This window comes from Dermacentor andersoni, chromosome 2, assembly GCF_023375885.2.
Source record: "Dermacentor andersoni chromosome 2, qqDerAnde1_hic_scaffold, whole genome shotgun sequence".
NCBI classification, from domain to species: Eukaryota; Metazoa; Arthropoda; class Arachnida; order Ixodida; family Ixodidae; genus Dermacentor; species Dermacentor andersoni.
Genome location: NC_092815.1, coordinates 156,995,872 through 157,022,459, shown reverse-complemented (window position 1 = coordinate 157,022,459; position 26,588 = coordinate 156,995,872). Strand labels below are relative to the sequence as shown.

At 50.5% G+C, this 26,588-nt stretch overlaps 1 protein-coding gene across 1 annotated transcript; it reads right to left on the bottom strand.

Annotated features, from left to right (window-relative positions):
• Positions 1-398: 398 nt before the first annotated feature.
• Positions 399-8,154, bottom strand: LOC129387438 (uncharacterized). Its single transcript, XM_055076360.1, has 3 exons — positions 8,072-8,154; positions 4,506-4,548; positions 399-937 (listed from the first exon to the last, which is right to left on the bottom strand). Exons 1-3 carry the CDS (start codon positions 8,107-8,109, stop codon positions 533-535), a joined length of 486 nt encoding a protein of 161 aa, XP_054932335.1. The 5' UTR covers positions 8,110-8,154; the 3' UTR covers positions 399-532.
• Positions 8,155-26,588: the final 18,434 nt, after the last annotated feature.

Sequence of the window (26,588 nt, the reverse complement as noted above, 5' to 3'; positions counted from 1 at the left end):
CGCTTTCACTGAGCAAATCTGTGAGTACTTTATATAATGTCAACATTGTGTTGCTTTAACATTATATGAACCAGACAAACGTACTTTACAAAATACGCAATAAAGTATACAGGTTGACCAAGTTCACCTCGCGCTTAAAAAAATAATAACGAATAGTAAAGCTGTAGAGGCTATGCAACGAAGATTCTGAGCGCGTAGTTTAGACAACGCAAATTCAGCTCGCGCTGCATTAACCCAGCTCACTGTAATGTTCTGAGGATAGCATCACGGCTGCACAAGTGCATCTATGTGTAATGGTTACCAAAGTATTATATACCAAGAGGCTCCCGCATCTTTTGGTGTAGGTTTGTTCTTTGTGTACGCAAACTGTTCATCGCTATGCAATAAAAATAATCGGACGACTCTCACTTTTTTTTCTCTTCGAGTACGCCTTCTCAGATCCGCGAGCCGAAAAAATAAAGATATACAATGGCTCGAGCGTATAGAAAAAAAAATTGGGGTTATACATAGTTCAGGAAGTAAGCCTAACGGACTATTGCTCATTTATATGGGCGGCATCGATGTCCTCGTAAATGTGCTCATCCTCGCTTTTGGGCGAACGCTTGGTCGAATCCGCCGCTCCTTTCGACTTGGCCGCGGGCGCCCCGGCGGAGTGCTTCGCATCGGGCGAGACGGCACGCTTCTCCTTGTCGCGCGATATGGTGGTCTCGACGTGGTCCTGGTCGGGGACCGGCTCGTAGGTGACCTCGGTCAGGCCGTCCCTGGTCTGCAGAAACAGCTGCGACTTGTTGGAGCCGGGCACTTCGACGTCATCGTACACGTTCTCTTCCCACGTGCTCGACGTACCGGACGCCATTCGAGACGGAAGCGGCGGCCCCCTCGTCCCTGGCGGCAGCCGCTCGCAGAAGGGCTGGCGATCGGGAGGCTTCCTGCACGGCTGCAGAGCGCCGACGCGCGGTTCCGTTTCACGCAGCCGTGTTTGCGCGCGCCGAAACGTCGTTTTGCGACGCGTAACGAGTTCGGCCCGATGTGTAAACCGCGTGGCTGCGCTCTTTTAAGGTACCAACAAATTTTGCGCCACGATTTTGGCTTCCTCAACCGCTAAAATTCTTGCCCCATTTAACTTACTGAGCGCCAAATAATTTCCCACCCTTATCTCTCTGCGGGTGAGAAACCAGTAAGAGGAAAAAAAAGATATACATCGTATAGAGTCTATTTAAATGCTATCAAACATGTTCGTCTTCTGCAACGCGCCTTTTGACATAGCGATTATATATACCTGCCTGCCCGGTGTTAGGAATGGCCGGCCCGGCTCACAACGTGCCAACTATTTCAGCCCGCTGCACGTGCTTCGACCGACCCGCGGTGGCGGCGCCCTTCAGAGAACGAGCGAGGACGACAACGCTAATCGACCATGCACCGCGTTTGGAGGATCGGTGACGACAGCAGGGCTGGCCACGTTTGTTGGTTAATTTGCCGGGTCGTCATGGTCTCTCTGCGGCAGGGGGAGCCGCCCTGGCAATAGGGTGCTTTGCGGTACGGGGTCCCCAGGATTCGTCACAGTCTGCCGACACACGTGGCGACTAGAGGAAAAAAGCAGCTCTGGAATTTAGAGGCGCCGGCGGGGGTCGGGCGTGACCACCTGACTACGGGGACGCCAGACAATTAGAGAGGTTTAGAATAGGGGCCCCAATATTTTGGGGCCCCAAAGAGCTTTGCGGGTGTTGGCGTTGGGGCACGCAGGAGTGAAGAGTTTTAGAATAGGGCTTTGCGTTTGGGGATAGCGTCTTGCGCTGACAGCGCCACTACGGCGTCTAAGAAAAGCTATTAGAAATAATTAAATAATATATACCATTTTGTGATAGGAATAGTAAGTTTGACTTGCGTGTATTCGCGTTTAATTACAATTTAGAGGTTATTCTTCAAACAGCAAACAATTAGTTGCGCTTAGTTTTCAGCAACAAGCCCAACTTTACGTGCCTTCACCAGCCAAGCTTAGCCGTGTTAGGCTTACGAGCCGTAAAATCCACACTCGAATTCGGAATCAGCGGCGTCTAATGAATCAATCTTCATAACACACGCTAGTTGACAGAAAACGATAACCGCAGTCACTTCTCCTAGCTTGCGAACTTCACGCGTTACCGCGAATCAAACCCAGTTTGGTGCTAGGTTAGAGCCGCCGCTTCGATGGGTGCCGCCATGTTTGTTGACGCAAAGCTTTTGGGACCGCTATTTGGGCTCCCGCTAAATCGGTGAAATAGCGTTCCCAACGCAAAACCCAAACGCAGTTTGCGTCTCGCGCATGCGCAGTGGCTTCGACGCTATTTCTTTGGAGCCCCAAAACGTTTGGGGCCCCTATTCTAAAACTCTCTAATGGATACCACGACGACTGCGCTACAAAGGTCGTCGGCCATCGGAGAGAACACCGAAACCTGTGCGGCATGTGTGTGTGTAAAACCCCTACCCTCTTCTCCCAAAGGCAACCACGAGGACTTTCTACGATGACGTCGTTCGATGACGTCGAACGGAGTGCTTATAAGCAGCGATTGTCGGCTGCTAGAGTGTGCTCATCGTCGTGCTCTGGGCTCGTCAATGTACTCGTGAGCTGTGTGCTCGTTTGCTGTATGCTCGTCTTGCGGGCTCCATTTGGGAGTCACGCTAGACTGTCGATGTATGTCTTGTTTAAACTGTAAATAATGTAAATAAACCCTGCTCGCCTAAGTCCCGACGAAGAGTCAAGGTCCTCCCGACAGCCACGACCACCAAATCTTACACCGGCAAGTCAGCAAGGGAAGGGAAGCGCAGTCGAGGACGGCAGAAAATTGGATAGGGTGAGGAAATTAGGAAATCTGCAGGCGCAACTTGGAAGCAGCTATAGCGCAAGGCAAGGTTAACTGAAGATCGCTGAGAAAGGCTTTCGTCCTGCAGTACGACATAAAAATAGGCTGGTGGTGGTGGTGGTGGTGATGATGATGATGATATGCGCTTCAAGGCGTATATTTGTTGCAGTGTGACTGTTGTTTCATTTCGTGAACAGCGACGGCAACTAGCATATCTTCAGGGGTGGTAAAAAGATGGGGCTCAATCATTATATGAGTGCCGTCCTATGTTCGAGCCATTGTTAAGACAGCAGCCACGGTCAGCCAAGTATACGGGAGCAGCGCATCGACGTAGCCGTAAATGTACTTATGTAATTATACACTGAGATGTAAATGTACTGATGTAAAAGTACGACCATAAATGTACTGACATGGGCAACACTGATAAACGACAGAAATGACGATATCCTGGAGGAAAGACTATAGAAATTTGTGCACCTTTAACATCAAGAAATTCTTTCTATATTTGTTTTTTTTTTCTTCTGGTGACAGATAGTTGAAGATAATCTTTAGAGTGGAAAATTCGGGCAGCGTGCCTAGCACGAAACGTCACGTGATAACCCTGAGGCGGAGCAGTCGAAGGCGGTGGGAAAGCACCTTGCTAGACCACACATCGGGCAGAGGTAATTAGAGCGGAAATGTCTCCAGTGCGCGGGCCCTTATATGCCGGCTACCGTCACCTAACCTGCCAGCTGCATGCGCTCCTGGAAATAGAGCCCCTCCATCTGAAGAAGCGTGCAGCGTTTGCATGCGTGTTGCGTGTGCTGCAGCTAGCTGGCAGGAGAGCGGTCTATTTCTAGTACACTGTAGCTGCAGCAAACGGGCACTGGACGCAGCACCATACACTAGAGTTTTTAGAATAGGGGGACGCAAGCGTGGGGGCCCGCTGGCGCTTGGGGCCACGGTACTGCGCATGCGCAGTAGGAGCTAAGCCCCAACGTTTGAATACCCTTAACCTAAATCTCTCTACTGTCGCAAGCATGACTGTGCCTGATGCATTATTTATTTATTTATTTATTTATTTATTTATTTATTTATTTATTTATTTATTTATTTATTTATTTATCTATTAAAGAACGCGCACGTGTGCACCAACGATGCAGGCTTTTGCGTCTCAATGAATATTGTGGTATGGTGACCGAGATGAGCGATAGAAAACCCGTGACGTTTGATGCAGTACAGTATATCGAAGTCTAAAATAACAGAAAGAGTCATGATTGTGCGACTCCCGACATTTTCTTTCTTTCTTTCTTTCTGTCTTTTGCTTTATAGGTTGTGTCATGTTTGAACCAACTTGACGAACAGACAAACGAGATCGACCTATATATCCGCCGTTTCAGAAGGCTGTTCTTCCGTATGCTTGACTGTTACTATACATTCTTCCAAACCACGGCGCACACTCTTAATCGCAACGAAGGCAATCTGCCGTCCATGTACGACAAGTGCCTTATTAATGTCTCAAGCCGCACATAAAAAAAAAGTGCGCCAGCTCTGCCGCTTGTTTCATTGTGAACAAGGCGCCCGTGGGTCGGTGGCCGGATCTCTTTTCCTCTTACGTATAAGAACGCTTGCGTATGCTATCAACGACAAAGCGTCGGGCGTTTTGACGAAAACACGCGGGCTTACCCAGAAGCAGCAGAATCCACTTTTGGGGCATGTACACCAGTCCCTGACCGAGAGAGAGATAGAGAGAAAGAGTGAGAGAAAGAGAGACGTGTGCAGAAACTGTCCAAGATGACTGCCGAAGTAAGCGAAGCTCTATAGCTTGTATGCAGATATAATTATATACTGCGCTGGCCCCTGCGAGCAGCTTTTCTTCTATAGTTCGTGTTTTCGTGTCTACCATTACGCTTTCTCCCATTAACCGTTCAAAAGACTCACGTATTGGGGTTTGGAAATTAGAACCCCGTAGGCTGCATGTTCAATTAAATTAATAAGAAGCTGCCGACTAGAGCGTCTGTACATTGCCTATGCATTTAATTTTGGGACGTTGAAAATCCATAATTTAATTTACTTTATTTGTTTAAACATTAACTGGGACGCCAATGTACTTTGCCGCCCTATACTTTGGGCCCTATAACATAAAACTATTCCAATGTGTTTTTTATTCCGATCCCCTGACGTCAAGTTTACGCAACCGCCGGCACGAGTGAAGCACAGCGTTGTTTGAACCACCCCATCAATCCCTCTCCTCTTTCATAAGAGGTCCCTTTGGTTTGATTTCAAAGCCAATAACAATGGCTGTTTCGACAGGTTTTTCTTATCATATTGGCTGACAAGAGACAAGGAGCACACATAAGTACAGTGGGTTTCCATGGGCCGAGCTATCGCAGTGGAATTAGATAACCGGATGGTAGGGTTGTGCCGGAGTCATTGATTGGTTCGCTTACATTGCTTAGCTTGCAGTGGCTGGTTAGGGTGTCCTGACCCCTCCCACCCCCTGACATTGTTTCGTGCGTTAACTTTTTGGGTGATACACAAACGCCTTCACAGCGACCAGAGCGTTCCGACCAGTTGCGAAAATTTTTAGTACACTTAACTTTCCTGATAATAAAGAATTTTAGCGTGTCCGCTATTCCGGCAAACCGGGGCGGTTTGGGCGGATTACCGGATGGTCGGGGGCGTCATGAGCGGCCGGAGCGGTGCAGCCGCCTGGTGTTGTATAGCTCAATCAGACAAACACAGAGCTAAAATTGCAGTAACCTACTTTATTCTGCTTCGCTGCTGGTGAAAATTTTCGGCAGCGGCGTAATTGTGTTCACAATTACGCCGCTGTCGAAAACTGGCACCCCAGCTAAGAAGAATATAGTGATTGGCTCTGTGTTTAGGTGGTTGAGCTTTGCACCACTAGCTCGCGCTACCAACCCTTACGCCCCCGACCACCCGGTCACCCAAACCGCCCCGGTTTTAATAGGCCACCTCAGCGCTCCCTCTCCCGCCCGCCTGCTTTATCTGTCGCAAGATCTTGTTGCGAATGGTTTTAAATATGCACATGTGCAAATATGCATTTAATATATGCACAAATAATGGTTCTGCACGCCCAAGAAAGTGCAAACAAAATGTAATTAAATCTCCCATCACCATTTGCGATAAGTGCATTCGTCTACACAGAAATGGCAACTAGCGTTCGGAACTACTACGAAAAACACATTTCACTGACGGCGAAGAACTATTTTGAGCAGAGCTTCTATGCGATATAGGCACGGTAACGGCATGGCAAAGGCAGTTAGTTTTTGTTCATGAAACACAGGCAGCGTTGTCCCCGGATTCGGTGATGTTATATTACAACCTTTTATTCCTTGTCTTAACGAGAATTTAAATTTACCACATAGATCCTTTTTTACTTATTTAGCTACAACTAATTTAAAAGTACCCTCTAATTATTATATGTATGAGCGATGGGCTGGATTCACATACGAAAATAAACCAAGTATATATCTTTCAATATGGCCGCCGTTCGACCCCCCCCCCCCCCCACCCTTAAGAAGAAGTATCCTGGGTACGGCCATGAGAGGAGGGCTGATTGCAGAAATGGAAAAGAAACAGTTTGGAGTAGCTTTCCGTTATATATCGCCCTTTGTGTACGTACTTAGGAACATGCGTTCGGCAGAGTGTTTATTTCTATGCCCTACGTACCAGCCTGCTTCTACTCCTAATGTGTGCCATGAAACACCTCGCATATACAGTTTGTTTTTAGGCTATATAAAGAATAGTGGGGACACTTGGGCGAGTTGGTGCAAGTTTATATTTTACAAGCAGCAGCGCTAGCAGCCGCGCTCTTTTCCTCGTTCTCGTCTTGTTAGCACTGCTGCTTGTGAAGATCGGCTGTGTCAGGTGGTACAATTCCATTCCATGAGCTAGATTACCGGAAACGGGGGACATTACTCGTACAGAAATTCGAGATGCGTAATCGACCAATTAAAACAAATTGCTAAATAAGTTTTAGATAACTATTGTACGACACACATTGCAATCTGAGAATTGTAGTCGGCGAATTCACAATGCATGCCCACTCGGAACGAATTCTGAGATTATGGCACGGGTTTTGAGATACGCGCCATCGAAGTTGCTGTAAAAATACAGTTGTTCCACTTATTTCTTTAACAAAATGCAGTTTTGTGTATTAACGCGATAGCGTTTAGGAGCCCGTGTCTCAGAAAATTCGATGTCGGTGTCGGACGTTGCTTCGGCAAAAAAAAAATTTTTTTTTTTGACCCACGCATATAGGTCCCCCATGTGACGCAAGGAATTTACTGAACTGATTGAATTTCTCAAGCTAAAATACGTGGAAAAATCGTGAACTACGACTTCCACACAACCTACAGACATCATGGCTCTCGGACTGTAATTTGACTATACGAGAAAACAAAATTCTGTTGCGCGAAAACTCAAAGAAACCCATTTTACGGTGTTTCTAGCATTCATAGGCCGGCCACGAAACCACGGGGCGGCGCGCCCGGTTCCTTGCAATACCTCCAGCTGGCGCTCGCCTCCACCGCATCACGGCCCATGCAAGAGGCCGCGTTTCTACCACAAAGCCCGCCTTCGTGCGTACCGTTCGCGGCCAGCGTTTCCCGGTAAACATTACGTTTACATACGCTCCAGTAGCCGGGAAGCGTGGGAAGCAGTCAGGGAGCTTTGAACGCTATCGCGTTCCACTCTTAAAGGCGAAGCTTGATCGTCGTCCAAATTGTGAAGCAAGGAAGTAACTGGAACACCCGCGTATTTCATCGCGCAGTTTGGGAAATAATATATCGAAACTGGTATTATTCTCAAAATTCGTTCTAAGTGCATACGCCTTGCGAACTGGGTGCAGTTCGTAAATTGTAGTATGTGCAGTAAGGTAATTGTGAAAAAAAGCTTATTCGTAAATTTTGTTAGTCGATTATGCATTTCTATTACTTGTGCAAGTAGAATATCCGACTCTGAGTAATCTAGCTCAGCGACAATTAAAAAACACACTATTTTCCACAGGCGATTTTTAAAATTTCTGCGCACTCTTAAAAACACGACACCCGGTGTATAAAAGAGGATAACGTCTAAACTCAGCTAAAGGCGAAACGCCGTACTGCAATTTAAGTGGCCACCGCGGTCACTCTCAGTGTATGCTACAACGTTTCGCTCGCACATGAGCAACAATAACATACGCGTGAGAAGCTGTAGAAGCCGAGAAAAACTGTGAGCACGCTTACCACAGACCAAGATGAGTCACCAGAAGGCTGACCCACATTGTCTGCGGACGGCGCTGCCCCTTCTGCTTCTTCGCTTGCTTGCTTGCTTCGCTTACTTGTGGCGCTTACCCACTACGGGGGATTGGCCAAGGAAGGAGAGAGAGAAAAACCTAAACGAGAAAGTAAATCAAGGTGAAGCTGTGTGGTGGGCTGATCGAACTAGGCGCTGGGGATGATCAAAAGTTCCAGTTAGTTGACCTGATGATTATAGGTATTTATACCAATCGAAAGCTTTTGAGCGCGGAGTTGCCTTTCCTAAGGCGAAAAGCGCGAGTAGGAATACATTTATCCCGCCTTTCGGCGACTTCCCTTGCCCTTTCGTCCTTCGCACATGAAATGCGGAGCGGCATTCTGTGCTGCAAAAGCTGCGGCTTGCGGCAAAGGAAGCCAGTTGCGCGTTGAACGGTTTGTCTATTGCAGCTCTAATCTTTCTGTGAAGCTTCCATTTAGTCGGCATTGCTAGAGGGAGATGTTCTGTAAAGAGGAAAAGTGCAGTACCTCAATAGCACTGAGGTAGAGGGAAAGGGAGTGAAAGAAGAGGGAAGAGAGAGAGAGATAAATATTGATGATGATGATGATGATGATGATGATACCATCCCCTTCGAAACGGGGCGTTGCCATGGTCGTACGTGTCACTAAGGCCGTCATTCATTCATTCATTCATTCAAATAACTTTATTGAGTGCCCTGCGATTTGGTGGGGTGGGCCAAGACACCGCCTAGGTTTCGGCCAAGGGTTGTTGGCCCTTGGCGGCTTCCTCTGCTCACTGGATGGCCCATTCATTGCACCCTTTGGGATGTATATTTGTCCCACAACAATAATCGTCACCTGCCTTGCTTGCGTTTCCTTTCTTGAAAACTCAGCGCTCGCTACTTTCCTGTCGAGAATGCTGCGTCACACTGATAACGCGCATGCCGTTCGTAACTGGGAAGTACCGGGCTCACAGCGTTAAAGAAAGGAGACGCGGTCAAGACAGATGACGATTATGGTTGAGGGACAAGATAAGCCCCAAAGGGTGTAAAATTTTCTAAGAGTGTAAGAGAAGTTTACGCCCTTTGGGGTGTATATTGCCACACAACAATAATCGTGATCTGTCTTGCCCGCATCTCTTTCCTTGAAAACGCCGCGCCCGCTACTTTCCTGTCGGCAATGCTATGTCATGCTGATAACGCGCATGCCGTTCGTTACTGGAAAGTACCGGGCTCGCCGCGTTAAAGAAAGGAAATGCAGACAAGACAGATGACGATTATCGTTGTGTGGCAAAAGGGTGTAATTTTGCTTAAGGATGATACAGCGTCTGCACTCTAAGAAAAGTTTGCAGCCTTTGGAGTGTATATTTGCCGCACAACGACAATCGTCATCCGTCTTGCCCGCATTTCTTTTCTTGAAAACGCTGCGCTCGTTACTTTCCTGTCGGGAATGCTATGTCATGCTGATAAGGCGCATGCGGTTCGTTACTGTAAAGTACCGGGCTCGCCGCGTTAAAGAAAGGAAATGAGGACAAGACAGATGACGAATATCGTTGTGTGGCAAATATACACCCCAAAGGGTGCAACTGTTTTCAGAGTGTGTTCTGAAAGTAGGAGGACTGGTTTTTTCCAGGACGAACGGGCGGACGAAAGGTGGTCTGCGCGCGCAGGATCAGTGAAGGGGGATATTGGGAATGCTGGGAAAAATCGGCAGTCGGCTCTCGGCCGTTGAAGAGAGCAGGTCACTTGTACTGGGAACCCCTGTCGAAATGCCTCGTCACGGAGAATCATTGACCGTTTGCTGGATCAGCGATACGCGATCAAATTTTGTGTAAAGCTTGGTAAAACGGGCAACGAGACTCGCGACACGATCAAGCAGGCCTCCGGTGATACTGCCATGTGTAGATCAGGTGTTTTTGAGAGGCACAAGCTGTTCCGAGAAGGTAGGAAAATAGTGGAAGACGATGACCGCTCCGGACGCCCTTCGACCAGCAAGACCAATGAAAATGTGTAGCGAGTGAAACATTTACTGAACAGTAATCATTGGATGAGTATCAGAATGATTGCTGATGACTTGAGCATTCCTCAAACCCAAGTTTTTGAAATCATGACTGAAAACTTAGCCACGAGGAAAGTGTGCGCGAAGTTCGTGCCGCAAGTGCTGTCAGAGGAGCAAAAGGCCAACCGGAAAGCAATCTGCCAGGATCTTCTTCTTCATGTGAATGAGAACCCCGACTTTTTGTCCGATGTGGTGACCGGTGACAAGACGTGGGTGTTTGATTACGACCTGGAGAGCAAGCTGCAGAGCTCAGAATGGCACAGCCCTTCTTCCCCACGCCCCAAGAAAGCACGATCAATGAGCAAGTCCAAGCAAAAGTCCATGCTCATTTGCTTTCTTCATCGACATGGAGTCATCCACATAGAGTTCGTACCACCCGGACAAACAATTAAGGCAGTTTTTTACGTGGAAGTCCTCAAAAAACTGCGAAAACGCATTGTTCCTGTCCGCCCAGCCATCGCCAACAATTGACGGCTGCACCATGACAACGTGCCGAGCCACACAGCATATTCCGCGTAGTGCAGTATCTTGCCCAGCACAAGGTGGCAACGCTGCCTCAGCGCCCCTATACAGCCCCTACTTGGCCCCGCCAGGTTTTTTTCCATTCCCGAGAATAAAATCGATGCTCAAGGAGAAGCATCACGGATCGGTTGAGGCGGTTGAACAGGCCGTGACGGGGGAGCTAAACAGCATTCCGGTCCAGGCGTTCCTGCAGGCGAACGAAAACTGGAAAGCTCGTTGGCAGCAGTGTGTAGATGCGGAAGGGTGCTACTTTGAAAAATTTTAATTGTTTGTACTATTCTCATGAATAAATTTTAAAAAATGAGTCCTACTACTTTCAGAACAGACCCTGTATATGTATATCTCCTGGAACTAAACCTGGGAGTGCTAGCCAGTGCCAGCACTCACGGCCTTAATTTACGGCAGATGTGGAACATCCTTTCCACCGCAGGCGTCACGTGTACGTGATCTTTTTGGGTGAAGGAAAGTAAGCCCACACATGCTACCTGAAAGCAATATCGATGCTGCCGGATTCGAGGCCTCGCTTTGTAATGAATGAGGACAAATGAAACCGAGGGCCCGATATTTATTAGGCATATTACAAAAAGCCAACATACAAGGACACCAAGGACAGCACAGGATATTTACTTAAAGTAATGATAGAAGAATAGAAATGAAATTGGATGAAAAAAAAAAACAATTGGCCGCAGGTGGGGCAGGAACGTACGTCTTCGCATTACGCGTGCGGTGCTCTTAGCTACCGCCGGCGCAGTCTTCCCGTTATCTGGGGTATTGATCATTAATATAACTCTAGGGTATTTATGTTTATCTGATTGAACTAAACCGGGGAGTGTTAGCCAGCTCCACCCCTCACGGCCTTGACGGCGGATGTGGAACATCCTTTTTGCAGCAGGCGTTATCTGTATTTGATCCTTTTGGGTGAAGGCGAGTGGCTAATAAACCCACACAGGCTACCTGAAGGCATCAATGCTGCCGGACTCGAGGCCTCGCTATATGTGATGAACGAGATGGAAGGAAACTGAGGGCCCGATTTTTATTAGTCATATCATAGAAGCTAACAAAAACACCAAGGTGAGCATGGGTCACAAAAGGTCCCGTATATTTGTGTCACACCCAGTAATAACAGACAAAAAGACGACTAGTCATGTGTGGTGTTGACCGAAGGTGGAAATCAGACTCCAGCCGTCCCGAAGTAAAAGCCGTTTATTTAACATATACAACGAATATATATAATGAACAGAAGCGCCCCCTGGGGAATAAAGAACTGAAATGAATAACGAAACTGAATATAACATACTCCCTCCCTTATTTTTAGTGGTTAGTTGTTGGTAAGTATTAGTAAGGAAAACCCCAAAGCATGCACACTGTACTTATTTACACATATTTACAACCTATGTACACAATGTCAGACCACCAACTAATTGGTCTGATAGTCTTGGAGCCAGGCCGGTGGCCGGCGCTCTCGGGTCGGCCGCGTTGGACGTCGCACTGGCGACGGGCTCGTTGACTGCTGCTGCTGCGGTATGCCAGGAGACAGTGCCTGCGTCCTGGGAGAAGGAGGCTGTAGCACGGCAGGCTGCAGCACATCGGGAGACAGCGACTGCGGCGTGGCAGGCTGCAGCGCCTCAGGAGACCGCGACTGCGGCGTGGCAGGCTGCAGCGCCTCAGGAGACCGCGGCTGCGGCGTGGCAGGCTGCAGCGCCTCAGGAGACCACGGCTGCGGCGTGGCAGGCTGCAGCGCCTCAGGAGACCGCGGCTGCGGCGTGGCAGGCTGCAGCGCCTCAGGAGACCGCGGCTGCGGCGTGGCAGGCTGCAGCGCCTCAGGAGACCGCGGCTGCGGCGTGGCAGGCTGCAGCGCCTCAGGAGACCGCGGCTGCGGCGTGGCAGGCTGCAGCGCCTCAGGAGACCGCGGCTGCGGCGTGGCAGGCTGCAGCGCCTCAGGAGACCGCGGCTGCGGCGTGGCAGGCTGCAGCGCCTCAGGAGACCGCGGCTGCGGCGTGGCAGGCTGCAGCGCCTCAGGAGACCGCGGCTGCGGCGTGGCAGGCTGCAGCGCCTCAGGAGACCGCGGCTGCGGCGTGGCAGGCTGCAGCGCCTCAGGAGACCGCGGCTGCGGCGTGGCAGGCTGCAGCGCCTCAGGAGACCGCGACTGCGGCGTGGCAGGCTGCAGCGCCTCAGGAGACCGCGGCTGCGGCGTGGCAGGCTGCAGCGCCTCAGGAGACCGCGGCTGCGGCGTGGCAGGCTGCAGCGCCTCAGGAGACCGCGGCTGCGGCGTGGCAGGCTGCAGCGCCTCAGGAGACCGCGGCTGCGGCGTGGCAGGCTGCAGCGCCTCAGGAGACCGCGGCTGCGGCGTGGCAGGCTGCAGCGCCTCAGGAGACCGCGGCTGCGGCGTGGCAGGCTGCAGCGCCTCAGGAGACCGCGGCTGCGGCGTGGCAGGCTGCAGCGCCTCAGGAGACCGCGGCTGCGGCGTGGCAGGCTGCAGCGCCTCAGGAGACCGCGACTGCGGCGTGGCAGGCTGCAGCGCCTCAGGAGACCGCGGCTGCGGCGTGGCAGGCTGCAGCGCCTCAGGAGACCGCGGCTGCGGCGTGGCAGGCTGCAGCGCCTCAGGAGACCGCGGCTGCGGCGTGGCAGGCTGCAGCGCCTCAGGAGACCGCGGCTGCGGCGTGGCAGGCTGCAGCGCCTCAGGAGACCGCGGCTGCGGCGTGGCAGGCTGCAGCGCCTCAGGAGACCGCGACTGCGGCGTGGCAGGCTGCAGCGCCTCAGGAGACCGCGGCTGCGGCGTGGCAGGCTGCAGCGCCTCAGGAGACCGCGACTGCGGCGTGGCAGGCTGCAGCGCCTCAGGAGACCGCGGCTGCGGCGTGGCAAGCTGCAGCGCCTCAGGAGACCACGGCTGCGGCGTGGCAGGCTGCAGCGCCTCAGGAGACCGCGGCTGCGGCGTGGCAGGCTGCAGCGCCTCAGGAGACCGCGGCTGCGGCGTGGCAGGCTGCAGCGCCTCAGGAGACCGCGGCTGCGGCGTGGCAGGCTGCAGCGCCTCAGGAGACCGCGACTGCGGCGTGGCAGGCTGCAGCGCCTCAGGAGACCGCGGCTGCGGCGTGGCAGGCTGCAGCGCCTCAGGAGACCGCGGCTGCGGCGTGGCAGGCTGCAGCGCCTCAGGAGACCGCGGCTGCGGCGTGGCAGGCTGCAGCGCCTCAGGAGACCGCGGCTGCGGCGTGGCAGGCTGCAGCGCCTCAGGAGACCGCGGCTGCGGCGTGGCAGGCTGCAGCGCCTCAGGAGACCGCGGCTGCGGCGTGGCAGGCTGCAGCGCCTCAGGAGACCGCGGCTGCGGCGTGGCAGGCTGCAGCGCCTCAGGAGACCGCGGCTGCGGCGTGGCAGGCTGCAGCGCCTCAGGAAGCTGCGACGTGGCGGGCTGCAGCGCCTCAGGAAGCTGTGACGTGGCGGGCTGCTGCGCATCAGGAGACCGCGGCGGTGGCGTGGCAGGCTGCAGCGCCTCAGGAAACTGCGACGTGGCGGGCTGCAGCGCCTCAGGAAGCTGCGACGTGGCGGGCTGCAGCGCCTCAGGAAGCTGCGACGTGGCGGGCTGCAGCGCATCAGGAGACCGCGGCTGCGGCGTGGCAGGTGGGCCCGGTTCCCAGGTGCCCCTCTCCGGAACCTTGGAAAGCTTGGAGGCATTCCACGTACGGCCGTCTCCAAGTCGGAAAGAGGCTGGGCCCCTCCTCTTGATCACCTCAGTGGGTGAAGAAAAGGCGCAGTCTCCCTTGAACCGAACGGACGGTTTTTTTGACACGGACAAAATCGCCTACGGCTATCTTCGTCTTCTTGGCGGCTCTCCTTTTGTCCGTGTAGTGCTTGCTGCTTTGCTGCTGACGCCGCACCCTTTGACGAAGTTGCGCCAACTCCTTGGCTGGATCTTCCGCAAATGCTGGTGCCGAGAAACCTACGATATCCAGCCTGGTTCGGGGCATTCTACCATGCAGCAGAACTGCTGGGGCGACCTCGGTGGTGGCGTGCGGAGTACAGCTGTAAATGGCAAGGTATTCTGTGACAGCTTGCCGGAGTGGTTGTCTTTCGAGGAGTGAGACTTGAATGAAGTGTTTCAATGTGCGATTGAAGCGTTCTATTTGCCCATTGGCTTTGGGGTAGTATTCTGAAGAATGTGAAAGACTGATGCCTCTGTGTTGCAGGAAAGTTATGAACTCACGCGAAGTGAACTGAGGTCCATTGTCACAAACGATCTCTTCCGGGTAGCTTTCACGGGCAAAAACACTTCTCAAAAAGTCTTTCACGGTGCTCGTGGACACTTCGCTGCAAAAATACACATCTGGCAATTTAGAATGGTAGTCAACAAGCGTTACAGCAAATCTGCTGTTGTAGGATGCATGCTCCAAAGGACCAAAAATGTCTAGGCCAAGCTTTTGCCGCAGTCGCTCAGGCCATTCAACAGGTTGCAACGGTGCTGGTGATGTTTTGGCGGACTTATCTGCCTCCAGGCAGATATGGCAGTTTTTTACTGCCGTTTCCACTTGCTTATCCATTCGTGGCCACCAGAACCGCTCACGCAATCGCGCCTTCGTGTGCGTGATACCCGGATGTGTCTCGTGCGCGGTGCCGACGATCTGAGCCGTGAGGGAGGACGGAACAACGAGGCGCTGTCCACGCAGTAGCAGGTTATCGACAACAGAAAGTTCTTCCCGAATGGCGTAGAATGGTTTCGCCTCTTCTGGTATGGACTTCTTTGGCGGCCAGGAACTCAGCACGAATGACTTGACGGTTTCCAGGCAACCGTCGTCGAGGGTGGCCTGCCTGAACTTCTTAGTCACGCAGGCTGGCTCAATGAACGAGACAATTTCTTCCTCCTTAGCAATCTCTGCCTCCGAGGTAGGTGCTGGTAGCCGAGAAAGTGCATCTGCTACAGTGTTTGTGGACCCCTTGCGGTATTCAACAGTGAAATTGTAGCAAAGCAGTCGTGCACTCCAGCGTGTGATTCGAAGTGGGCGTCTTCCATGTCCTTGTGACGACAGCAAGGACACCATGCCTGGTGGTCTGTTCGAATTGTGAAATGGCGACCCCACAGGTACGTGTGCCATCGCTCACACGCCCAAATGCACGCAAGAGCTTGTCGTTCACCAACTGAATATTTTCTCTGCAGGCGACAGTGTACGAGATGCGGAAGCGACTGTGCGGAGCTCGTGGCCACTTTGTTGCTGCAGGACTGCTCCCAGCCCACAGTCGGACGCGTCGGTCGACACAATGACTGGCAATGACGGATCGGACATCTGGAGGACTGTACTCGACGAAAGCATTTCCTTGACCCTCCGGAAACTGCTGTCTGCTTCGGCAGACCAGATGAATGGCTCATTTTTGCGAAGTAAGACTCATAGGCTCAACCACTTGTGCCAAATGTGGAACAATCTTGGAGTGGTATTCTACGAGACCCAGGAACGAACGAAGGGTGGCCATATCAGTTGGCACTGGTGTGTTAACTATGGAGTCTACTTTCTCTGGAAGTGGCGAGATACCACGTGCAGTGACCTTGTGCCCTGGAAAGGCAAGTTCTGGAACGTCAAAAAGGCATTTGTTGTTCAGTTTGAGACCTGCGTTCTTGATCTTTTGCAGCACGGTCTTCAAGTTTGAAAGGCGTTCTTCAGCGGTCTTGCCAAAAATGATGACATCATCAATGTAGAACAACACGCCAGGGCAGAAACCAACCCAAAGCAAACTTTTAAAACGGAAAAGGCCATCATGAGTGATGAAAGCTGTCAGATCCCTGCTGTCAGGGTGCAAGAGAACCTGATGGTTAGCGGAAGCTAAGTCAAGTTTGGAGAAGTGTGTAGCGCCTACCATAGCGTGAAGCAGCTCCTCTGCATGGGGCAATGGGAAACTGTCTGGAACAATAGCTTTGTTCGGCTCTTGAAGGTCTACGCATATCCTGATGCTACCATCTTGTTAACAACAACAATGGGGGACACCCATTCAGAAGCATCGATCCGCTCGATGATGTCAAGGCTCAGCAACCTCTGATGCTCATTTGATACTGGTGACCGGAGAGAATATGGCAGACGGCGAAGCTACGAAGTTACAGGCGGCACGCCTTGTCGTGTCTTGATGCGATGCGTGAGCCCCTTAGCAAGACCCAACTCTGGACTGAAAAGTGAACTGAAGTCATGTGCTAAGGCTGGCGGAAGAGCTTTGTTACGGGGCTGCGTGCTTGACGATGTGGAAATAGAACAGGATAGCGGGTCAACAACAGTCGGCTGCGGAGCAACGGACGTGCATAAGCACTTGAGAGCAGAACCCTCAATGCGAAGATCCAAGGCTTTAATGCCGTCAAGACCGATCAGACAAGTTCCTCGGTGAACAACATAAAAACGTAGCGACGCTGTGCGGCCTTTAAACCGAACGTCTGCCTGGAAACTGTGGTATCCTGTGTTAACTTCTGGTTTCGGTTTTGGGTTTTACATCAGGGCGCCCTCAGCGCCAAACGCTGTAAGTTGCCTCCTGCTTCCCCTCGGAGAAATAAGAGCATTCTTCGTCTGGTCCCCGACTGGAGCAGTCCGGCTCTTTTCTTGCGGCGCTGCGCGCCCCGGCCGTTTAGGCCTCATGCCGTAACCCTTTCGTCCGGCCGCCCCGTCGAAGCTACAACAAGCTGGCGACGAGGTAAACCATTACTCTGCTTCCTACGTGCCCTTGCCGTACTTCTGCTCCTCCTCCTGCTTCCGGCATGCAAGACGCCGCAACTACGTCTCCTCCGCCTTTGTTCTCGGTGCCCGGCATGGCGTTCGTACCCCCCATGCCGTCTTTCCTGGCGCTACCCCGCACTCCTGCGATACCGTGGCTCAAGTGGAAACGGTACTGTTGCACGTTTCTCGAGGCAACCGGAGGCGAGGCACTACAAGACGAGAGGAAGAAAGCCATATTACTGAGCAACTTGGGCTTCGAGGGGCAGCGTCTCTACTACGACCTCGCGTCGCAAACGGACCAGACGGCTACTACGTTCGAAGACGTTCTCCGCATCTTCGACCAGCACTACGAAGAAAGCACCAACTCCCTGGTGCACCGTATTATCTTCCGGGAAAGGAAGCAACTACCCGGAGAAACCTTCCAGGACTTCGTCACCGCACTACAAAGGCTAGCGCCTGCTTGTGCGTTCGGCGCTTGGCATGACGAGTCCCTTCGCGACCAAATCCTCCAAGGCGTCGCATCAAAAAGAGTACGAGAACGGCTACTATACGAAGAAACGTCCCTCACGCTCAAGAAGGCTCAGGAAATCGGACGAACTGTACAACAAGTTCACAAAGAACTTGAAGTCTTGAACAGCTCGTCTGTTCAGCGCGTCTCGACGCAACGCCAAGGTGGCGTCGACAGCCATCACCTTCCTCGCCCGGGCGTGCAAGATGGCGGTTCCCGCCACCCTTATCCCTCGACCCGGCGGCTTCAATATGGCGCTCGGCGGCATGGCGGAAAGTCGCGACCTGGGGAGGCCGGCCAACATGGCGGGTGGCCCGAATTCCGCGAAGCCAGTCGAGACATTGCGGGCCATTGCTACCGATGTGGTTCACCTCATCACATCGCATGAGATCCAGGGTGTCCAGCCAAGCACGTTTCCTGCCGTGCGTGCGGAAGAGTAGGACATTTCGCTTCAGTTTGCCGTTCGAGCAACCGAAAGCATCGACAGTCCCCTGCTCGTACGCAGCTTGTTTTCGCTGCATGCCAACAAGTGTCAGGAGTTCCAGCTGACCCAAGCGTTCAGCTTCCGTCTCTCCCGCACAACGCTCCCTCGGAGTTCGCCCAGCCGTACTCAGGACAATCGGGACTTGTAAAGGACTTCGTTAATCTTCGAGCTTCAATGTAACCAGTCTCGGCGAAACTAGGTCCTCAACCTCGGGTTCTCCGTGAGCAAGTCCGCGCTGCAAACGGTATTTCGCCGCTTCAAAACAAAGTTCAGTCAGTTGTTGAGGCACCGCAGCCAACTGACAAGAAGTCGCTGCATTCATTTCTTGGTGTCACGCGATACTACGCTAAACTGATCCCGCAGTACGATGAATTGGTAGAGCCGCTTAAGAAACTTCTAAAGCAAGGACAACCGTTTGTCTGGGATCAGGATACCGAGTATAGCTTCCAGACTATTAAGGAGATTGCATGCGAATTCGGCTCTTACGCCAAGAGTGTTAAGACGTACGTGGACCGTCGTCGGGCATCAAAATGCCCTCAATTTCGTCCAGGAGATCTTGTCCGAGTACGTAACTCGAGCAAGTCCGATCCTAAATACTCGGGACCATTTAAGATTTACCGTAGGGTAAGTCGCAATACTTTCACGCTTGAAAATGGCAAACGATGGAATGCATCCACACTTGTGAAATGCCCTGCACTACAGAATTTTCTTGGAAAATTCACTGAAAAGAGTCACTCCAGTGACTACCCGTCCCTTCACGATTGTCTCCCACCTTTTCTTCCAGTTACTACTGGTATAGGGGATACATTACGTTTCTTGTAGCGTAATCGTGCAGTACGCACATCATTACTACGGTGCTGACCGCCATACTAATTGGTCTTTCATGCCAAAAAGCTTTTAACATTAAAAGTCGTTACCATTCTTACGGGGGGACTATGGAGTGTAAAGTGCTTTTACGCACAATGCCAAATCCACGACAGCCACAGAGACTGTCTCGAGTCAGGCTCAGGGCGAATCAGTGCTGTCCCAGGGGGCACACAGATGTTTGTACTATCTACTTTTGTACTTCGTGAATTTTTTTCATTTGTTGTCTGTGTGTGCAAGGCTGCATCTCGTCCTCCCAAGACGGGTACTGAAACTGCAGAACTGGAGTGCAATAATTCATATTCAGTTTTCATGTTGTGCGTCTTTTTAAATGGGGAAGCCAAAGATACCAATTTCTATTGTGTAAAGATGTCATCACTATCATGTATGTTACAGTGCTAACATGTGTTCTTTGACTGGTGACTTACTTTTGTTGCGAGGAGAGTGAGTAGAGCATTTTTCCTTTCAAGGGAGAGGTGATGTGGTATCCTGTGTTAATTTCTGGTTTCGGGTCTTTACATCAGGGCGCCACTCAGCGCCAAACGCTATAAGTTGCCTCCTGCTTCCCCTCGGAGAAATAAAAGAGCATTCTTCGTCTGGTCCCCGACTGGAGCAGTCCGGCTCTTTTCTTGCGGCGCTGCGCGCCCCGGCCGTTTAGGCCTCATGCCGTAACCCTTTCGTCCGGCCGCCCCGTCGAAGCTACAACAGAAACAACCTAGCACTCGAATCGGCTGTTGACAGTAGTCAAACAGACTAACATGCGGAGCAGGCAGGAGCGGAACGCTCTGAAAATATCGACTGAATTCTTGCTCCGACAGGATTGAAACAGACGACCCTGAATCAACAAGGAATGTCAAAGTGACATCCGCGACTTGCACTTGAATATGAATTCCGCTACGCGCGGAACGTTGCACAGTCAAACGTTGCACTGCTGGATGACGAAACACCATAAAATTCAACTTCACGGACTCGGCCTTGTATTTCGGTTAGCTTGCGGTTGCATACCCTTTGAAAGTGGCCCTTGCGGCCGCAAAACGAACAAGCCTTGCCATGCGCTGGGCACTGTGGCGCTGACGCGATGTGGTCCCGCGAACCGCATCGGAAACAATGTGGCGAGCCGGAGCGGCTACTGTGTTCTCGGTTCCGCTGAGGGGGGCGGTTCTGCTGCGGCGTACGTGAGCCGCCCGCGCTCCTCGTTAAATTCTGCTCTACGGTGGCTGCCGGTCGTGAATTCCTTTTTTTCGAAGAATGCGACGATGGTTTTCGACTCTGCCGCAATGAAATTGCTTCGACCGAAGCAGAAAGCTCCTTTAGCTCTTCAGCCGCCTGCTCAAGCTGAAGTGCAATTCGAACAGAATTCTCGAAAGAAAGTGTGGAACCCTCGAGCAGTAACCGCTCACGTACGCGAGTGGAAGCTACGCCGGCAACGAATTGGTCCCGCAAAGCATCATCTTGCGAGGCAAACGAACAATGTGATGCTAGCTCCCGTAGAGCGGCAACAAAGTCATGAACGGGCTCGCCTGTGTGTTGGCTGCGGCAGTGAAAGCGATGACGCTCGATGATAACGTTGCGCGACGTCGAAAACTGGTGCCGTAATGCGGCGAGTGCAGAGTCGTATTTGTCAGGAGGGGCCACGACAGACTTGTCATCGGCGAGTGTTGCGGCACTTGGCGCGGCCGGTGCTGCGGCGCTGGTCCCTGCATGTAGCGTCTGATAATACGCTGGCCCTCCACCCCGAAACAATGCAAAAGAATAGCCTTGCGTTGCTCCGGCTTGAATTCGGCGGCTCCGGATGCCAGCAAGTACACGTTGAACATCTGCTCCCATGGCGATGAGGGACGGCCGGGCGTCGGAAGGAAAAACGGTGGCGCAGAAAGCCCGGTGAAGCTCATGGTGGCGGATACGGACGGCGCAGCGGGGCTGGGGGTACGTTCACGACATCCTCGTCGCCAATGTGGTGTTCACCGAGGTGGAAGTCAGACTTCAGCCGTCCCGAAGTAAAAGCTGTTTATTTAACATATACAACGAACATATATGGATGGATGGATGGATGGATGATTGAGGCTCAACCCTTTGAATCGGGCGGCGGCGGCGCGCGCCACCTTGCCTTTAATGGTTCTATATGCATGCATATCTATGTATTTACTCCTTTACTTTTGCGTTGATAGTATCCACCAATAAGATAGTCTCCGTTTAGTTATTTCTACCTGTTCAAAGTCTATTCTACTTTCACTGTCTTTAAAACCCAAAGCTTTGAATAGTTCCCCGTTAGATTCAACTGCAGGGTGAAGTTGTTTACAAGCAAGTATCAGGTGTTCAGCCGTTTCCTCCTCCTCTCCACACGCCTCGCACACCAAATCTATCTCCTGGTATCTGGCTCGGTACGTTTTAGTCCGCAGTACACCTGTCCTGGCTTCAAACAACAATGAGCTTCTCTTAGAGTTATCGTGAATATTTTCTTTGGCTATTTCTTGCTTAAACGTCCTGTATGTCTCCAATGCCGATTTGGTTTGCATCTCTGTACTCCACATACCCCTCTCTGTCTCCTTAGCCTTTTTCTTGACAGATGATTCCTTACTTGTCCCCCCGCTACTGCCCAAGTATTTGCTTGTCAATTTTCTAGTTCGTTTCGATCCTCCACATCGTGTCAACATTCCTCGTGTATAAGTAACTGAAAACCTTCCTAGCCCACCGAATTTCCCCCATTTTTCTCAATCGCTCCTCAAATGCTATCTTGCTACTAGACTCTCTGCCCTCGAAGGAAGACCATCCCAGATCCCCCTGCACTACAAGATTTGGTGTCTTGCCATGTGCTCCCAGAGCGAGCCTACCCACACCACGTTGCCTAATTTCCAACTGTTGCCGGGTCTCTGTTCTAATACATAGAACTGCATTGGCAAAAGTCAGGCCTGGTACCATTACCCCCTTCCATATCCCTCGTACTACCTCGTACCTATTGTAGTTCCACAGTGCCCTACTCTTCATAATCGCTGCACTTCTGTTACCTTTAGTCGTTAGATATTTTTCGTACTCTGTCAGATACTCAATGCCATTATTTATCCACACCCCAAGGTACTTGTATTTATCGAATATCTCCAGCGTGGCCTCCTGTATCTTATGCTCGCCGCAAATGTTATCATTAAAAATCATGACTGCTGATTTTTCTTTGCTAAACTTCAAGCCTAATCTGTCTCCTTTTGTACCACATATGTCCATTAATTCCTGCAGATCTTCTGCATTGTCAGCCATTAATACAATATCATCCGCGTACATCAGTCCTGGTAATGACTGTTCAATCAATTTTCCTTGTTTGAAAAATGATAGGTTGAAGCCGAGTCCGCTTTGCTGTATTTTGGCCTCTAAACCTTGTAGGTACAGCATAATCATCAGAGGTGACAATGGGCACCCCTGCCTAAGCCCCCGCCGAATCATTACAGGCTCCGAAACCTGCTTTTTCCATTGTATAATCATCCGGTTACCTTTATAGATATCTTTTAAGAAATTGGTTACTCCATCTTGCACTCCTAAAGTTTCCAGAATGCCCCACAAGCCCTCTTGAAGTACACTGTCATAGGCTCCCTTGATGAATATGGATGGATGGATGGATGTTATGAGCGTCCCCTTTGGAACGGGGCGGTGGGTTGCGCCACCAAGCTCTTGCTACTATGCTGCCTAATATCCTACCTAGGTTAACCAATGAAAAAAGAAAAAAAAGAACACTATGAACTACCGCGTCCAAACTTTCTGATCCCCTATTGCGAATTGTGCTTTTGTACGTCTCTGTCTTTTGTCGTTTCCCTACTTTTCTTCCACCAATCCTCCAATCGCCTCTTACTAATGTCTATTGCGGACCTGTTTGCTTTACCACTGCTTCCGCTGAACCCAAGGGCTTCAGGAGGCCAGTGGTGCCTAAATCGACCGCTGGGTAGACGTCTTCACATTCTAATAAAATATGCTCCTTCGTTTCCCTAGCTTTACCGCAGCAAGCACATGCTTCTTCTTCCTTCTTATATCTCGCTTTATAGGTGCCTGTTCTAAGGCATCCCGATCTCGCTTCGAAAAGTAATGAGCTTCCCTTTGAGTTATCATAAATGGTTTCTTTCCTGATTTCGTTTTTTCCTCTTAAGTAGTTACTCATGGCAGGTTTCTTTTCCATTGCCGCCACCCATGAGATTAATTCAGCCTCTCTGACTTTCCGCTTGACCTTCCTTGTTGCTGTGTTGCCCACCCCACAGGCCGCATACTTGCTGGTAAGCTTCCTAGTTCTTTTCCTCCACTGTGAATCAATGTTTTGCCTGTACAGATACCTGAACACTCTCCCAGCCCATTTACTTTCTTCCATATTCCTCAGCCGTTCTTCATACTCAATTTTACTTCGAGCTTCCCTCACTTCAAAACTAGTCCAGCCCATATCCCCCTGCACAGCTTCATTTGTAGTCTTCCCGTGAGCGCCCAATGCGAGGCGACCCACTGACCTTTGGTTCCCGTCGAGTCCTGATTGTACCCCTGATTTAAAGCAAACAACCGCATTTCCAAAAGTAAGTCCTGGAACCATTACCCCTTTCCACATACCTCGGAGGACCTCGTACCTATTGTATCCCCATAGCGCTCTGTGCTTCATTATGGCTGCATTTCTCTTCCCCTTGACTGTTATGGTTTTTTCCTGTGTTTCCATATATCCATTGCCTTCGTTTATATATCAACCAAGGTATTTATATTCTTTTACACGAGGTATTTCCTGGCCCTGTATCTCCACTGTCTGTTCACTGTTTTTATTGAATACCATAACACCTGATTTTCAAACACTAAATTTCAAACCTAAATTGTTGCCTTCCTGTCCACAGATATTAGCCAGACGTTGCAAATCGCTTTGCTTGTTAGCGAGCAACACAATGTCGTCCGCATAAAATAAACCTGGGAGTTGCTGCTCTATTACTGTACCTGCCTGTTTGTATGAGAGATTAAACCCGATATTACTTCCTTCCAGCGCCCTCTCCATCCTCACCATGTACATCATAAACAGCAGCGGGGATAAAGGGCACCCTTGCCTCAGTCCCTTGTTGATATGAACTTTCTCCGCGCTCCTCATCCCTTCCCATTCAACGCAAACGGTATTTTCTAGGTAAATCTCTCTCAAAAGCTGTATACAATCGTTACCTAAGCCTTCCCCTTCCAGAATATCCCACAAAATGTTGCGGTCTACGTTGTCGTAGGCTCCTGTAATGTCTAAAAAGGCCACATACAACGGTCTGCTTTCTGCTTTTGATATTTCAATACACTGAGCAAGAACAAACAAGTTATCGTCCAAACGCCTACATATTCTGAAACCATTCTGAAGCTCTCCCAAAATGCCATTATTCTTTGTCCATGCTTGAAGCTTTAATTTGATTGCCTGCATTGCTAGCCTGTATATTACCGATGTAATGGTCAACGGTCTATACGAGTGAATTCTGCCTTTCTCCCCCTTACCTTTATAAATTAAATTCATTCTACTTTGTCGCCAACTGTCTGGTATCCGTCTATCTTTTAAAGTTTTTTCCACTGCTTTCACCAGAGCTTCCTTACTTTTTGGTCCTAGTTCATTTATCAGCTTAACGGGAACCTCGTCTAGCCCTGTGGCTGTGCGCTTAGGAATTTTCTCTTCCGCTTTCTTCCAGTTTAAATTTGTAAGAACCAGCTCCTTTTCCTGGGTCTCTTTCATGCTCTTTTTTTCCTCAAATACAACCTCGTCATTGCCTTGGAAAGATTCGGCTGTTATTTTTCGGATGTAATTTATTGCCGCTTCTCCTTCCAGTCTGCTTTCATCTTCGTCTAGGATATGTTGTTGTATTGTTGTTGACTTCCTGCCTAATAATTTTATGTGGTTCCAAAATATTCTAGGTGCGGCCTTCTTTTTCTCACGTATTTCTGACAACCAACGTTCACTTTCACCTTTTAATTTTGCCTGCACCAGTATTTGAACCATAGACTTTTTCTCCCGGTATATTTCCCATTTACTAGTTACTTCATCCTGTGACAACTGCGCCTTCTTTGCCTGCCTGTGCTCTCGAGATGCTTTCTGTCGTTCGGCGATCGCTTCTCATATCTCCTTGTTCCACCAGCTTTTTGGTTTCTTTTTTCCTTTCCAACGAACATGTTGTTTCTCCTTCCGTATTTCTGTCGTTATTACACTTAGAAGCTCACCATATTCCCACTCTTTACTTGGCCATTTGCCAAGTTCTTCCTCAACTCTAGTGATTGTATTTGCTATTTGTTCAGCGTTCAAATTTGGACTGGCCATTTTGCTCTCCTTGCTCTCTTTCCCAACTACATATGCCATTTTCAATATGATGCGTTTATGGTCACTCCCTATGCTGTTAAACCCTTCCTCATCGATGACCATTTCTCTCAACTTATCATGAATTCCTTCTGTCATCAGACAGTAATCAATGGTTGATTGCCGGTTTCCCACTGCCCACGTGACCTGTCCTTCACATTTAGGCCCTGTATTCACGATCACGAGGTTACGTTGCTCACAAAGGTCCAGCATTGACTTCCCGTTATTGTCGGTATAGCCATCTAAATCCTGTATGTGGGCATTAATGTCACCTAATAGGACAATTTCAGCACCACTCCCGAAACCCTTAATATCAGCGCTTATGCATTCCACTAACTCTTTATTCTTCTCTGTGCAATTTTTTCCGGCCCACAAATATGTAACACCCAGCCAAGTTTCTTTCCCACTCATTGTACCTGATAACCAAAGATGCTCTTGACATTGTGAATTTACTCTTTTCCATTTGGCTCCCTGATGGACGAGCGTTCCGACTCCCCCTCCCTTTCTTTCCGACTTAGTTCTGTTGCACCCTTCCCAAACACAATTCTCAATAACTGGCGGCTCTTTTGAGTCTCTAAGGTGCGTTTCTGTAACCGCATACACCCCTATTTGTTCTCTGTGTAACCGCTCCTCAATCTCTGCCAACTTTTCCTTTCTTCTGCCGCCCTGCATGTTTATGTAGCCTATTGCATGGCGAGCTCTTTTTCTTGTTTTCCTCCTTTTTCTATTATCGACGGCGATGCTCTTCTGATGTTCCCCTAGGGGACCTTCTTCATTACTATCTACTCTGACCTCCTGAGCGCCTGTGGGCCCCCTAAAGAAGCAACAGCGCGACCACCAAGTCGCCAGCCCACTTCTCGTGCTAACCTGTAATTGAAGTGGATCCCGTCTCGTTTAAAACCACCACAACTTCTCACTTCCCTGTTTACTTCGACAACCTCGAAGCCTTTCTCTCGGCTCATTTTCCAGATTGCTTCATTAGCAGCCACTACGGCTCTTTGTACGTGAGTGTCACGCACAGGCACCTCCGGTACCGTGCACACCACGATCTGCACCTGAGGGGATAGCTCACGCAAGCCGTC

Bases quoted from the DNA above. Each gene is read 5' to 3' on its own strand.
- LOC129387438 (XM_055076360.1), bottom strand. From the start codon at position 8,109: ATGTGGGTCAGCCTTCTGGTGACTCATCTTGGTCTGTG. The intron at 4,549-8,071 runs GTAAGCGTGCTC...TCTCTCGGTCAG, and splicing joins GTGACTCATCTTGGTCTGTG to GGACTGGTGTACATGCCCCA. The intron at 938-4,505 runs GTAAGCCCGCGT...GGCGCTCTGCAG, and splicing joins GTGGATTCTGCTGCTTCTGG to CCGTGCAGGAAGCCTCCCGA.